The sequence below is a fragment of the Salvia hispanica genome, chromosome 1 (assembly GCF_029641045.1).
Source record: "Salvia hispanica isolate PSC_SH4W2 chromosome 1, Shi_PSC_v1, whole genome shotgun sequence".
Classification (NCBI taxonomy): Eukaryota; Viridiplantae; Streptophyta; class Magnoliopsida; order Lamiales; family Lamiaceae; genus Salvia; species Salvia hispanica.
The window spans coordinates 47,136,938-47,153,286 of record NC_142692.1 but is presented as its reverse complement, the minus strand read 5'-3'; the positions used below and the strand labels follow the sequence as shown (position 1 = coordinate 47,153,286).

General features: G+C 38.6%; 1 protein-coding gene across 2 annotated transcripts; it reads right to left on the bottom strand.

Moving 5' to 3' along the window:
* Positions 1 to 2,284: 2,284 nt before the first annotated feature.
* On the bottom strand, positions 2,285 to 10,735 carry LOC125218202 (protein ESSENTIAL FOR POTEXVIRUS ACCUMULATION 1-like). Of its 2 annotated transcripts, none has more exons than XM_048119828.2 (10): positions 10,583 to 10,735; positions 9,340 to 9,428; positions 8,295 to 9,188; positions 8,094 to 8,214; positions 7,842 to 7,982; positions 6,907 to 7,563; positions 4,193 to 6,755; positions 3,184 to 3,359; positions 3,035 to 3,094; positions 2,285 to 2,899 (listed from the first exon to the last, which is right to left on the bottom strand). In XM_048119828.2, the coding sequence occupies exons 1-10, from the start codon at positions 10,629 to 10,631 to the stop codon at positions 2,511 to 2,513; spliced, it is 5,139 nt and encodes a 1,712-aa protein (XP_047975785.2). In that variant the 5' UTR covers positions 10,632 to 10,735; the 3' UTR covers positions 2,285 to 2,510. The 2 variants fall into 2 exon arrangements, with proteins under 2 accessions (XP_047975785.2, XP_088918471.1); XM_089062345.1 differs by having other exon boundaries at positions 7,842 to 7,979; positions 10,583 to 10,728.
* Between the last annotated feature and the right edge of the window lie 5,614 nt (positions 10,736 to 16,349).

Here is a 16,349-nt window from a genome sequence, read left to right as displayed (position 1 = left end):
TTTTAGCACTAATATGATTATATCAAATTCAATAAGGAAGAATGAAAAAACTTTTGATGTTGAACATACAAAGGTATACAGTTTTCGTCTTATAAAAATATATGCAGGAAAATAATAGTTAAAGTAGTGTTAGTGCATAATTAGTAAATAAGAGAAATGAGAAAAATAATAGTTAAAGTAGTGTTAGTGGATAGTGAGACCTATATTATTATTAATGTTTAATAGTTATAATGGTGGATCATAGTGGTATATAAATTTTAAATGAGTATAAAATACGAAAGTTAAAAATTGCTCTCGTACAATTGTTTAGTTATCAACATAAAACGTCAATTTCAGGTACTAATATCTAATACCAACGTTTTAGTTATAACCAACTATATTCTTTTCTTAAAAAATGTTTCAAAAGTTTGCATTTATATAATTGTCTAAATTTAAATTATATTTTCGAAATCTATCAAATTAAAGGTAATTTTATAAGGATTCTAATGATATCCTGATTGCATATGTTCAGATGACAAAAGTTGATATTCACTTCGTCCCATAAAAATATAGACTCTTTTCATTTTAGTCTATCCCATAAAAATAATGCACTTCTGTTTTTGGTAACTTTTTTCTCTCTAATGAGGTGATCACAATCTCCACTATATATTCCAATAATTTTTTCTTTCTATCTCTCTCATTCATTACCAATTATGTATTCAAACTCGTGCAGTCAAATGTTTTATTTTTACGTGACGGAGTGAGTAATATTTCGTTAATTTTCATATAAGGATTCTAATGATATCATAATTGCATATGTTCTAAACAATATGTTTTGATCCATATTTAACTCGTCAATTAGATCAAAATTCAGTTGAACGTTCATAAAAATAAGGACTTTGAAGAGCACGAATTTTAATGTTAAATTGGTATAGCGCGAGATTTAATCATTTTAACTCATCAATCTGGTTAAAATTCAGTTGACCGTTCATTTTTATAAAATATCATCTTACATTAGGACAGATTAACTATTAAGTAAACAGTTTTTTACACTAAAACAAATAAATTGAAAAAGAAGATACTCCGTCCGTCCCCGATTAAGAGTCACACTTTTCTATTTCGGTCCGTCCCCAATTAAGAGTCACACTTCATTTTTACCATAAATAGTAAGTAGGTCCCACATTCCACTAACTCAATTAACCCTCATTTTATTATAAAACCAATATAAAAAATGGGTTTCACATTCCACTAACTTTTTGAACCAACTTTTATTTACATTTCTTAGAACTCGTGCCCGGTCAAAATGTGACTCTTAATCGGGGACGGAGGGAGTAACTAGTAAGCACAACTAGAAAAGTTAACCTGCACATATCCTTCGGAAGCACAAGCTTCACAGTCGTCTTCTTCTTCATCTTTGCCAAACCAATTGTCAGTTTGTCGGTAACGACAATGGTATTTACATGGGCGGATTTTTGAGTTGCAGACCGAATATCAACATTTGCCTCAAATCCTCTATCAATTTTCGGCATCATCATCTCAATTTTGTCTTTAGATATCTATTTTTAATCATTTTGGCTATCAGTTTAATACCCTCAAGTTCAACTTGATCGATCCAGTTATAAGAGAGACAATACAACAAGCATATAGGGCTTTGTGCCCTACTTTCACCGCCATGTCTAAGTATAGAATAGTTGATTCAAGGTCTGTCTTAATGGATCCAACTGTCACACCAACCATTCCGTCTTAACTTATGCATCATTTTTTCCTATTTTAAATCGAAAATAGTATCTCATCTGTTTCATAAAAATAAATACTTTGAAGAGCACGAATTTTAATGTTAAATTGGTATAATAGAAAAAAAAAAGTAATTGAAGTATTGTTAGTTGAAAATGAGGACAACTAAGAGATAAAAACTAGCCTAAAAAAGTGGTCTAATTTTGTGTGTTGTGTTGGGGTTGGGACGGGGGTGGGGGGTGGGGGGGGGGGAGTTGAATAAATTGAAAAAGAATGGAGTATATGCTATATGACATATACCAAAGTATTAGAGGTTTGTTTGCATAGATGAGAAACTTTTGTCTCTTCACATGTAATGAACTACATTCAACAATGGAAAACTTGTCTAAACATGCACTATTAGGCGGTGTTGATAGGGTCATTTCCTTCAATCGGGACTTGCTCAGCCATACACACATACTTCTTTCGTCCCAATAAATATAAAACATTTGGTTTCAGGATGGTCATTTTTACTACTGTCTTAATCTACTAGAAATCAAGGTTGCTAAGAATTAAGATGAGCAAAAACAAGTATGAAAACTGGTAGCATATATATATAACTAAGCATTCAACTCTCACAGTCAGTACAGTAGTGTATAGATATCTACTCTGGATAACTTAACAAAATTGCTTGAGCAGATAAATTAGTGCTGCAGTTGCTCTATAAAGAGGGGTTAAAATTCCTCACTAAAAGAAGAGAAACAAAAGCATATACAGTCTGTCAACACAAATGTATTTGCAATTTCCTAGCTATGGGCTTAATCCTCAATTGACTGAATCTCACCCATCATGATCCTGTTGCTAACCACATTAAATCCTAAAACGGATGGACTCACTTTCTTCCCCTTCTTCCCCTTCTTCTTTCCACCTCCTTTCACATCCCCATCACTCGCTGCCACACCACCTTTCGCTGAGCCCAATCCATCAACAAAGTTCGTGTTCACATCTCTCGTTGTCGACCCATAGGCCTTGTCATTGTTCTGGCTTTTGAAGGCAACTTCAAGAACATCCGCAGGCAAAAAGTCTTTGTAATTTAGAAACTTGTCGATGAACTCGTGGTCGGGATCAAATGAACCAAGATTTTCTATTAGAAGCGTTTTGGCCTCCCCTCTTGATTGCTTAAAACAAAATTCCAGGAAACTTGTATCTGCAAGAAAGAATGGAGTGGATACAATTATGTCAACTCTATTACTATCAAGGAAATGCAGGGCATTCGCCTAAAATACCTCAAACAAAACCAGAAAAGGGAACGAGAGTAGAATGAGGTAATTGCAATAGATACCTTTGGAACCTACAAGTCTGGCGCACTCACTCTCGCACCATTCCTTGAAGTCCATGGCCTCTGATCACAGTATATAGGAGAGATAGCTTCAGTTTTTATTTTCCTTTGAGAAATATATAAATAAATTCAAGTATATCAAAATTGCACACCTGAATTTTTGTTGGAGGCATTCTTCTTCCCTTTCATTGACGACTGAGTGGAGGAAGCAGTTGAAGAAATTCCACCGATTGATTTCTCTCGGTTCAATGGACCACCGGCATTTCCTTTCACAGGTAGGGTTTTGCTTCCCCAACTGCCCTGTGTTCCAAGTTGAGGATAACCTGACCTGCACGGAATGGAGCAGAAACACAAATCACAAAAACTACCACTAGAGAAAATATTTTACCAGCCAAACTATATGCAGATATCAAGAATTGCCACTAGAGAATATTTCAATTTTCACCATTCATATGAAGGTATGAGAGGAATATTGGCACTAGAATATCATTATACAGTTGTACTAAAACAATGGAGGTAGTTAGCTCAGAGAGCATGCATGTGTTGGAAATAATCCCAAATTTATCTGGTTGCAGTTAATTCAGAGAGAGATAATGGGTCATTTCCTACAGTGTCATTAATGAAAGTACCTGCTTCCCAACTCTTTAACCATATTATCAAAATAATAACAAACCAAAGTAGAATTAAATGCCAGCTCATGCATATCACCTGATGATGCATCTCCTATCAAAGTGCATGTGACGGAAACAGGGCTGACAGACAAGATTCTGGACGGGTTCATCTACCAATATACCCCTTTTTCCTAAAAAGAAAAACTACAACCACATATCGCCTAGGAGAAAAATAATCTTCAGCTGGTACAACTTCAGATATACAAATAGACATTTATCTGTCCTATGACATCTGCCATCACAAACCTTTTAACACCCCAAAACCTCCTTTTTCTACCCAATCCAAATATTAACGTTGTTAAAGAATCCTGTATCCAAGACCTAACATCGTATCTATTCAACAAAATTAAGATGCAAAATTATAAAACTAATATGCAAAAAAAATAAACCAGCTTCAAGGTCTACTAAACCATGATCAGGAAACATTACTTCATCGACAACTACTGTAATTATGATATGTAGATTATGACAAATAAAGAGAGAGTCGTACTGCTTTGCCTCTGGTTTCACTTGATCCAATGGCCCCCAGAAGAGATCATCCTCCACTTTATTTTTTGTCTGCGAAGAAACTTGTCTAGGGGATGCAGCCTTTCCAGGTGATGATCCAGAGACCGACCATGAGGAAACACTTACAAGGGCAGTTTGGTTAGTTGCAGATTTCTGAGGAATTGGCACCGGAATTGCAGGTACAGATGGCATGGACTTTTGTTGTTCCTTTAGGATATCCCTGAGTGAAGTTGGCTTATGAGGCTTGCTGGAATCAGTGGACCAAGCAGGGCCAGGAGATGGGCTTGCAGACTCCTCCTTCCACATAACAAAATCACCAAAGGAGGGGCCTGATGGCACTGCTGTAAAAGCTTCTTTCTCTTGCAGCATTTGCCGAGTAATTTTTCCCTTGTCATTTGAACTTGATCCAACAGCCAAGTCTACTGAAGTTGCAGGAGCAACCTTAGCTGCGGCGTTCTTAGCTTTAGAAGCCTTTTTACGACTCTTTTTAGTATCTTTAGCCTCGATAAAGTCATCATCATCAACAGCCTTATTTTGTGAACTCACTGTTTTGGAAGGCACTCCCCAGGCAGCACTTTCAGTAACTTCCATTTCTCTCTCGACTGACTTGGTAGCAGCATCCCAAAATAGATCTTCAGCTTGGCTCTTCTTGTTTTTCTGGACTGAGGAACTCTCTGATTGTAACTCAGCACTGGTATCCTGGTGAGTTATGTTAGGTGCCTTATTATCAGAACTCAAAACTACCCCAGCCCAGGGAGGAGAAATGGCAATAGAGGTTAGAGATGTTGAGATATCCGAAACAGCCACTTCTTCTTGTGCTCTTCTCCTCTGCTCTTCCTGCTGTATTTCTAGCAACGATTTTGGCTTGAAACCAGGAGCAGGTTTCCATGCACGCTGTTCTGTCTGACCCTTGCTCTCAACTGCTACTTCATCACCTGCAGAATTCCAGGAAGACAGTGATTGCTTGCCAAGCAAATCCACATCATTAGCAGCCTTACTCTCCTTTATGGAAACAGGTGCCTCAAGTGCATCTACATGGACAGACATTGTCTCAGGTTTTGCCTGAGGCATGTTTGCTCTTTCACTTTCTGATTTTGTCTGTTGTGGCTTAGTCGCACCCTTTACCAACTCAGTAGAAACCTTCAAAGCCTTTTGTTTTTTGGATTTCTTCTCTACCGGCTTCTTTGCTTCCACAGCCTCAGGAATTTTCAATTTGTTAACAAGCAAGGACTCACTAGTGACTCTTTCACCTATATCTTGTGCATATGCAAGAGTTCTAGCAGAACTCTCATTCGATGCATCTACATCTAGGTGAATATTAGCAGCAGGCAATTCCTGTTTAAGTGATTCCGCTGAACATAATACAGGTGTAGGACTCAAAGCAACATCACAGGTTGAAGATATGACAGTTTCATCATCATATGACGTGCGCTCCAATGGCTTATTGTTGGTCACTTCTGATATACCTATTTCTTTCATTCCATCAGTTGGCATAGAAGAGATCTCTTGCTGCTTTTCTATAATTTGATGAGGCAGGGTGGCATTCCAATTCCTTTGCTCCACGTTATTAGCAAAAGTTGGATGTGGGGCATGCATAGATGTTTCAGGAGCAACATATGGGTTAAAATCTTGTGAAATACTGGGAGGGGCAACAGGTAAGACAACATTTTCACGTTGTGGATTCTGGGATTGAAGCTGAAGACCATTTTTAAATAACTCGTGTGGTTGTTGAAATGAGGCATGATCAACATTAGTAATCCCTGCAGCCAAAGCTCCAGCTTGCAAATGCTGGAATGATGGATCACCCAGTCGTTGATTAGGATGCTGCTCAGAGAGCAACTGAGAAATCAATTGTTGTTGATGCAATAATTGTTGCTGCTCTTCCTGCTTCTGTTGCTGCTTTAAAAGCAGTAGCTTATCCAAAATAGATTGTTGTGGTGGAACTGGCACCTGAGATTGCAGCTGCAGCATATACTGCTGTTGCAACAAACTTAGCAGTTGCGGGTCTTGGGACAGACCAGATGCGAGTAGATTATCCGGTGTTAATAGGTTGGATGAGTTGTCCATGGATTTGGGTAATAAATTACTCATAGATGGATTCTGCATCTGCAGCCTTTGCTGCAAGCTACTTGCAGATTGTGGAGGAAAATTCGGAGAGTGATGATTGTCCAACTTATTCTGAAGTGGGTCCTGTCCTCCTTGGACAGGGAAATTCAACCAGCCACCCATTCCATTGTTGACATTGGAGCTGGGTCTTTCAGCTATCCCCTGACGGGATGACATTAAGTCCACATTCTGTGAATGTGCAAGAGCATTGTCTGCAACAGAAGACAAAAGATTCTGGCGAGCCAGTGATGCATCACCCACCAAATCTGTCTTTGCAGCAATAGCAGCTGCATCTCTCCCTGGCCAAAATTGATAAGGACTTGGAAGAGATCTCTGCCTCTCTAGCATCATCTTTTTCGCCAATATATAAGGATCATCCCCATTATTACCACCCACGGAAGGAAATTTGTTAGAATTATTTCCAATGTATCCCTGCATAGCTGCAAATAATATTCTCGTCAGATAACAAGAAAAATACGATTCAGAGGCGAAAACTGAAATAAAGAAGGCAGTGAAGTCACAGTAATCTTTGCTGAAATCTCAACATTAGGAATGCATTTTCTTTTTTTGTTTATATAGAAATAGACAAACCTTCTGAGAGAGCAAAATTTTCAAGTGCTGCAGAATTCATGCTGCCCCCCATGAGTGACTCCAGGAACCTGTTTTCAGCCTCAGTCGCCGAACCAGGTTTGTATCTCGAATCAGCTTTTGACATTTCAGCCTCATTCAAAACAGGGTGAAGATTCCCCATGTTTCCATAGTTTAACCTACCAGATGTATCTTGTATTTCATTGGGCTTAGGTGAATTGAATCCAGGAGGTGGACGTGCTTTAGCACACAAGTGTGGCATCACATCTCCAAGTGAAGTGAATGGACTATCAGCCGGCGCACTGGCTAAGCGAACTAGCAATTCTATGCCAAAATACCCAGCCTCAAACCATGTAATGATATCACTTCCAGAAAATGGACCTTGAATCTCACCCTGTGGATCTTTATAGATGAGTACCAAGTCTTCAGGTGGAATCTGGGAAAGTTTGCGTGCCTCAATCTCCCTGTCCAACACTGCTGATGTTTGTCTTCTCGCCATAGGATGATCACCCATCTGGAACTGAGGTCCCTTTCTAGTGTTAGGGGAATCCATTGAACTGTTCTCCAAAGCACGGTTAAAAGATGAAGATCTCCATGAACCATCATGTCCCGGGGCACTAGACTCTCTGGAACCAAGAATGCTCCTATTTTCTTTCAAAGCTGAAAATCAAGAATCAGAGAATTAAATAAACTAAATGCATGAGTACTAATAAGGACTAGAACAATCAACACATCCAAAGGCCAACTGGAATGAATACCAGTAATGACTTAACATCAACATATACCAGTAAATATTTATATATATAATTCAGAGGAGATTTTGTACCACCAAAAGTGTTGAAGGTTTTTGTAAATCAGATACTATTATATTAACTTATTTGTTTGGTTAAACAACACTCATTTGCTTTTCTTCATACAATTATACATTGTGAATTTACCTTCAGCATTCAGTTTGTGATCAGAACTCTGATAGTCCTGCATGGCCTCCACTTTTGCATTAGACCGGGAATATATCTGCCTTTCATCAGATAAACCTTCTGAATCACCGTGAGAAGCTGCTAAATCATCTCTACTACCTGCTAATGCAAAAGGAAACACAAACTGAATTTGCTGGAAAATTGTCTGCTAAAATTGACTAAAGTTAGTGAATTAGGCACACAATAATGCACTATACTGATAAAAACAAATACCAAGCCTGTTTCTTCTAGAATGCATAAAGTCAGTAGTTGCTCGGCCTGCAGATCCATCTTTACTGGTTTGAGGTGCACCACTGCTGACAATTTCTTCTTTCTCAATCCCCTCGAGGATAACCTACAATTGAACCTACACAATCAATTTTATAATAGACCAGCCTTCAAAAACTTTTGCAGCCAATAGGTAGCACGCTTTACCAATTCTTCAGTTGTTGGGGCACAAAAAGCTATGGGCTCTACATATTCTTCTTGAGTAAGAGAAGGTACATGAATAAACCCCTCCAAAAACTTTGCGCAGGATCTCATATCAACTGACCTGTAGATATCAGTCAACTTCGCCCTGCTATATTTTAGAGCATGGGACTCACCGTTAACACTATCATCTTTTTCTAAGACAGGTCCATGAGTACCGCCTAAGTGGGAGGCTGAGCTCCCCAAAGAGTTAATCCTTCCCCTGCCAAGAGAAAAGGTTGGTGCATGATTTTCTCCACGTCCCCTTCCATGTGAAATGACAGGAACTTGTTTGTTTGGGGGTGAAGCTTGGTGGTAAGGTTCTGCTCTTCCTCGGCTGGATGAGTTTGGTCGCCATGGTCGAAAATGCTCCCCATCCCTCTCTTCCTTTGCATGAGCACGAGGTTGAGAGTTGTCAAGAATTAGATCATTTTCTTTACTAGAATCCCCCCACTTTTCACGCACCACGCCAACCTCTTTGTCATCAGGCCCCCAACGAGTATTCCATTTGTTCTCTCGTCGTTGATCGTGACCTTCTTTATTTGCTGGATCAGCCCATCGCTCTACTGGAGTATGGCGTACTTCACCATACTGTTTCCCAGAAGAATCAACCCACCGATCCACTCGTCGGTTACCAGGAAGCTCTCTTTCCCCTTCTCTCCACCGATCTTTGCGGACAGAGGAGTTGGTATCCCTTTCTTCATCACGCCAACGTTCATGCCTACCAGATTCCACATCTCTTATGGATGGACGGAAAACATCTTTCTTGTTCTGGTTATCACTCACGCCATCAACTGTTCCAGGTAGTTTTGTACCATCTCGAGAATTGGCCTGTCCTTGAAGTGGACTAAGATGGTTTTCCTGCACCAGAAAACCATGTATATGGCATAAATAATGACACAGAGAAAGAATTGTTCAAAACTCCAATGCTTATTCAAATATGAAACCCCAATTTAGAGGAAGAATGAAATAAATAATCAGGGGGAAAAGGACTAAATATATAATAACAAACCCCAGCAACCACTCCAGCTTTGTTCTCCCCTGGTTTTGGTAAAAGCCACTGAGGTGATAGTGGAATGGAATTATCAGCTCCATGGAGATCTACACCAATAAAAAAGAGAAACAGGGTAACTAACAATTTCTATTGGACTGAAACTGATTGTAAATATTATTTAGCATTCGATGTGCTTTATACAGTTTATTCCATTTATGCCGTCTCCGATTCATGAAAATAGTGAAAACAATAACCAATTTACAAATTGTTGCCGTCCTACTTAAATACTCTAACTAAAGGTTTGGAGTTTGGTGGACACGAGAACCATCAAGCAACCAAGTTGTTTGAATTATCAAGACAATATTTCGGAAATACCATTTGATGGTCAATGGCGTTATTTTGTTAAAGACCCATAAAAGCTCACAAGCATTTTCCGAGTGAAATAGATGCAAAAGCATAAGAATTCACCCATTTCTTTTCACAATACATCTTCCTATAGTCATTTCTACAATTTAAGTGTCATGAGAAATAATAGTATTGAAGAACAAATGGCATTTCTGAGTAATAACACTTCATGAGAAGATTCAAAAATCAAAATTTGAACCAGTACTACTAAAAAACTAGGGTAGGAACGACTAAAGCGAACAAAAATGCATGCAATTCAGCATCCTAGATTCCTGATTCTTCGAGTTGGTAATCAGAGCAATACATTACTTCACATTTCTAAGTTAAATATTCCTTCCGTCCCTGCTGATAACGGTCAGTGAAATTACTAGGTAACACTGCACTGAAATGAATTTAAAATAATGTGCGGAGTAAGGTAGCAACTTAAATCAACTATTCACGTTAAGCAGCCGCCACCAAATACTCCATTAGTCAAAACCAGATAGATAAATCTTGTTCCCAACAATAGGGAAGGAAATCGCTTCAAGCCAAACTACTATTGACTATAAAATTCTCAAATTAACCTCACATTATCAAGTACTGCTATCGAAAGAATCGATTTTTCAAGCACACTGATGAGTTTAACAAGAGTTAAAAAGAAGAAATTTCCATTTTCAATCCGAGAAGGTGATAATTGAAAACCCTAAACCCACAATGACGCCATAAATCGAAACACGCAACAGCGGCATCAATTCACGACTGGAAAACAATACTAGAAAACAAATCATGGAGAAAACATTAAGCGGAGAAGAAAACAATGACGCGAAAACGGCAAGCAACAAACGAAAATAAAGAGGTTGCGGAGAAGAATGTGAACCTTTGGTGATCAGATTGGGGCGAGAATCAAACTGAGTCTTGTCAGCCATTGATGATCGAGGTGGGAGAGAGAGATGCCGAAAACCCTTTTGATTGACTGCTGCACAGAATAGACGAAGGCGGGTGAAGTGTAGGGTAACGGCAGTGCATAAGATAAATCAGGGAAGGAAAATATTGATGGCGTAGATTAACAACGTGTCTCTCCCTCGCGCATGTTAGCGTATACGTATTATCTTTATTATTTTTTCTTTATTTATTTATACCTATCCATTAATACTAGTAGTATTTCTTTATAATTACACTGCCAAGAGAATCGTTATTCGGACGCACTCCCACTATTTAAGAGGCTTTAAGAGCATCCGTAACAGTAAAGTTTTTATTGTCCGTCCGTTCGTGCCGTTGAGCAGGCGTCGTCCGTCCGTGCCAGCGGCACGACGCTGCTCTTAGCTAAGAGCACGTCTGTGCCGCTGAGCAGCCCTACGTGGCACGATTTGATTGGCCAATAGCTTAGCCGTTGGCAAATTCGATTTTTCTTTTTTTTAAAAAAAAATTCATAAATAATTCGAAATAATACAAAAATTAAAAAATATACTCCCTCCGTCCCGGCTAAGATGACACATTGCTTAGCCGGCACGGGGTTTTAGGAGTTATTGGTTAAAGTGTTTAATTGGAGAGAGAGAAGGTGGGTGTAAGTATTAAAGTAGAGAGATAAAGAAAGATGTATATTTTAATAGAAGTGAGAAAAAATGGTTGAATGTATTCATTGGAGAGAGAAAGTTACCAAAAAAGGAAATGTGTCATCTTAGTTGGGACAAACTAAAAAGGAAAACGTGTCATCTTAAGCGGGACGGAGGGAGTATATTTTTGGATTCCCAAAAAATAGAGCCATTTATGGACGTTTTTTTTGAATTTTTGTGAATTTTTTTTTATATCCCAAAATCGTCTATAAATACACACATTCATCATCCACTTTTCACATCAAATTATCTCTCATTCATATTTTTTCATACTAAATCATCTACATCTTCCTCTCTCACCGAAACCCTCTCTAAAAAATTCAAAAATAGATTTCACCGATCTCATTGCGGAAGCGGAGCACGAAGAACAAGAATATTATGAACAATATCGTGCCGCCTATGAAGCATATGTCGCTGCCAATACCCCCACCCCTCCTCCTCAACCAACTAGAGCAAAACGTCGCTACATCTCTCGTGATCGAGAGGGAGCCCACGAAAGGCTCGTTGCCGACTATTTTTCCGACCAGCCGCGACATCCAGAAGATTACTTTCGGCGCCGTTTTCGCATGTCAAAACAGTTGTTTATGCGTATTGTCAACACATTGTCCACCCGTGTTGAATACTTTCAATCAGGTGTAGACGCAACCGGTCGACAAAGTCTCTCGGCGTTGCAAAAGTGTACTTGTGTCATCCGACAACTTGCTACTGGGCAAACGGCTGACCTCTTCGACGAGTATTTGCATGTCGGTGAGTTAACTGGAATCCAATGCCTCAAGAGTTTTTGCGACGGCGTTCGTTCTGCTTTCAACGAGGAAATCCTTCAGGCACCCACCACCGACGATTGTCAACGGTTGCTTCATCTTCATGAAACAATCCATGGTTTTCCCGGTATGCTAGGCAGCATTGACTGCATGCATTGGAAGTGGAAGAATTGTCTGACTGCTTGGAGAAGGCAATACTTAAGCGGCCACAAAGGCGGCGACCCAACGCTTATCCTTGAAGCGGTCGCCGACTACCGCCTATGGATTTGGCATGCATATTTCGGTATTGCCGGATCCAACAACGACTTGAACGTGCTATATTTTTCACCACTCTTCGATGATGTTTTGAATGGTGTAGTACCGGTGATCGACTTCACCGTCAACAGAAATGCATACCACATGGGTTACTATCCCGCCGATAGTATCTACCCAAGGTGGTCGACTTTCGTGAAGTCGTTCAGCAATCCACAAGAGCCGAGACGGATTCTTTTTGCGCAGCATCAAGAGTCTGCTCGGAAAGACGTCGAAAGAGCTTTTGAGGTCCTTCAAGGCCGATTCAACATTGTGAAGTCCCCTTCTCGGCTTTGGTACGTTAAGAATATCGCCGACATCATGTACACGTGTATTATCTTGCACAACAAGATTATAGCTGACGAAGGACTGATGACGGCTAAGCCGGAAGTTCAACCGCGAGGTCTCCCCCACGCCGAGGTGTGCATACGACGGTGAACGAGATGATCGAAAGAAGACACACAATGCGCGATACAAGAGCCCACACTGAGCTACAAAAAGGTCTAATCAATCACATTTGGGCGAAATTCGGCAACGAGTAGTGGGTCTTTTTAATTTTATGGATTCTAATTATGTAATTTTTAATTTTTAGGATTTTAATTATGTAATTTTTTATTTTTAGGATTTGAATTATGTAATTTTTAATTATTTTGTAATTTGTAATAATATTCCGGGTATTTTTAATGTATTTTAATATTGTGGAAATGTTTTTATTTAAATTGAATAATAGAATGGTAGGACCCTTGAGCTTGTCCTTAACTAAGAGCACCGATGTGGGTGTTGTGCTCTTAGCTAAGGACAAGGAGTAAAAGTGGGTCCGGGCCCACTTCCGTGCTCTTAGCTAAGAGCACGGATGGGGATGCTCTAATGTCCTAAATTCTAAGATTTTTGTAAGAAGCATATATCTAATTTTGTACATATAAATTTCGTAATATGTTTGATGAACAAGTTTATGACTACGATTTATGATACTCAATGTATTTTACTACTCCCTTCGTCATCTCGATTATGTGTCCCACTTTATCTTTTTGGCTTGCCCATATTAATTGTCCCACTTTATTTTTACTACTTTTGATGGTAGACGACACATTTCACTAACTCATTCTTATTCACATTCTATTATAAAATTATATATTAAAATAGGAACCACATTCCATTATCATTTTCAAAATACTTTCTAATACATTTCTTAAGACCCGTGTCAAATTAAAGTGGGACACATATTGGAGGACAGATGCAGTATTTAATAGGTAACATAATTATAATAACTTAAAATGGAGGAGTAAAAAAATTTTGACGTTGAATATGCTATAGTATATCAAAGATACTTTGAGGTTTCGTACAATTGCTCAAAAAACATTCTAGTAGAATGCTAACTACAATTAGATCCACTAAATTAAGGCCCAAGATGATCCAGCCTCGAGTATCTATTCTATTAACAAAATACGTCTGTCGGAGGTATTAATGTCTACTACGAAAGAATTAGTTATAATCAACTATTTGGTCTTTCTTAAAAATGTCTCAAAACTGTGAATTTATATAATTATCTCGATTTAAATTAATTTTTCACACAATATATATATATATATATACATATATATATATAAAAATTTAAAGGTAGTTTGATAAGGATTCTAACGATATCCTAATTGCATATGTTAGGATGACAAAAGTTGATAATATTTTCATGAGTTTTCATATAAAGATTCTAACGATATCTTAATTGCATATGTTCTAAAGTTTTAATCCATATTTAACTCATCAATCATGACGTGTTCACTTTGGCATTTTGGGCAAATCTTGCAAGAAATAGGTCAAATCTGACTGTTTGGTTTACAAGATTTCGTTTCTTTCGGCCTGCTAATTAGAAGGCGGCCCGCACTGTTCACGCCAATTGGGCCGTATTTGATTCTTTCAAATTTGGAAAGATTTGGAGTTGCATCGGGGACTGCATAAAAAATTGGAGTTGATTTCATATTTTGCCATTCAGTCTACCTCTTTTAGCTTTCCACTTGATTGAAAAATAGGGCAACGATCCTCCATTGTCGGCGTCGCACAATCAACACTCGAATTGCAACATTGGCAGCCGATTGTTAAACTCACTGTGGACAATCGACGAGATCCTTGTAGATCTATGAAAGGTTCGTTTTCAAAAATATATTTCTTCCTTGTACATCGTGTATGTACTTGTAGGTGTTTTTTGTGTGTATTCGTTTGTATTTGGAGTTGTAAGGAATAGTGTTAGCTGATATCCACTCTGTGGTACTGGTAGTGGTGTTTTTGGGGCATATTGTTTACATTTTTTTGGTCTACAACATCAGATGTCGGGTAATAGTTTAAATTACACACGGATTTATATGCTTCTTAAAGACATACTCAACAATTATCGTACGTAGACAATCATACTTGTTCAAAAGTATATGAGCGCTCGTTCTCGGCGCTCCCGCCGTAGATTTCTTGAATGGGCGAGAAGCTATAGTGTCGTTGCTAGGACCCTAAAACAATTGGAACACATTAACCGTCTTTTTCATTTCACTGATGCATATTGCATTGGACCGTAACACCTTCGGCCGTTTATGCTACATTTTAAAAGAGAGGGGTGAGTTACGTGTGAGTAAATCTCTAGGAGTGGAGGAACAGATTGTCATATTCGTTGGTGTCCTAGCGTACCACAAAAAGAATCGTAAGCAGGGAAGGGAAGCAAATGGAAACCAACATGTAAAGATAAGGTGTCACATACCAAAAGCAATGTATCAAACACCAACACGACAAAACAAGTTTAGTACAAAGTTAAACCAACTACACATCCGTCTATTACACACCATAGCAAAACAACGACATTAACTTATCAAACAGCATGCACCAACGTAACACGGAAGTGGAGCTCTCTAGAATCCACAAGCTGGAACACACAACAACAACCAACTTTAATGTCATTGTCACGGATGAAACGGAGCCATCCACCATGAACAAAGTAACTGTCGTTTTGCTTGGTCACACGCATCTCCCATGTTTTGTAGTAAATTGTGAACAACGCCTCAAGCTGATGCCCTTCCTTGGCAATGTGTGCCACCCAAAATTCATTAGGGATCATCTGTTTGCACGACGAAAAAGCATGAAATCAGTGAATAATAATGCATCAACAATCACCAATTCCCCTGTCCTAAAATTAAAGTTGTTTAACATACGAGATGATTCTCCTTCAGTGTCCGCGTCACAGTGACGGCAAACGTTGGCAGCGGGATAGTAGTAAGTATCTCAAGCTCAATGTCCGATCCTTCAATGGAGTCATCTTCCTGGTCCAAGAGAAACCATTCGTCTAGTGAATCAATGTCCGCCTCTGGATCTGAGTCCTATGCTGCAGCGCCACCTATGATCAAGTTGCAAAGATGATATCAAAAGCAAGCAACAAATATGGGTTACATAAACGCAAAGCAAAAATTACCAACCTTCGAAGTCATGGGTAGGAATGCATACAAACATGAAGTTGTAGCGATCAATGTGAAACACCTCATGGCCAGCGTAGATGAGGATTAGGGAGTCAGAATTCTCCAAATGTACTCGGTACACCAAGTTAGCCCAGTTCTCGTTAAAGTATAAACCGCTAGGTCTCTCCTTCATTTTAACTGGCCGTTGAACTGTTAGAGTTTGTATACTAGAAATCACCTTTCGAGTGATTGAATACTATTAAAACTCTTATTTTAATTTCCAAAGGAATAAACAGATTATTTTTGTCATAATGTTGTTATGTTTTACATTTAATGGATGTTTATTACATATTTAAATGTAGGGGATTGATCAATTGCTAACTCATCATTTAATTGCTAACTACAACTAATTTAAGGCCATAGGATTTTAGAAAACGTGTGGTCTACAATTTGCCACGTGTAATTTTTGTTTTTATTAATAAAATAAAAAAAGATAAAAAAAACGTCAAATTAGGGTTTTAGATGAAAATGTCAATATAGTGTTTCAGAAA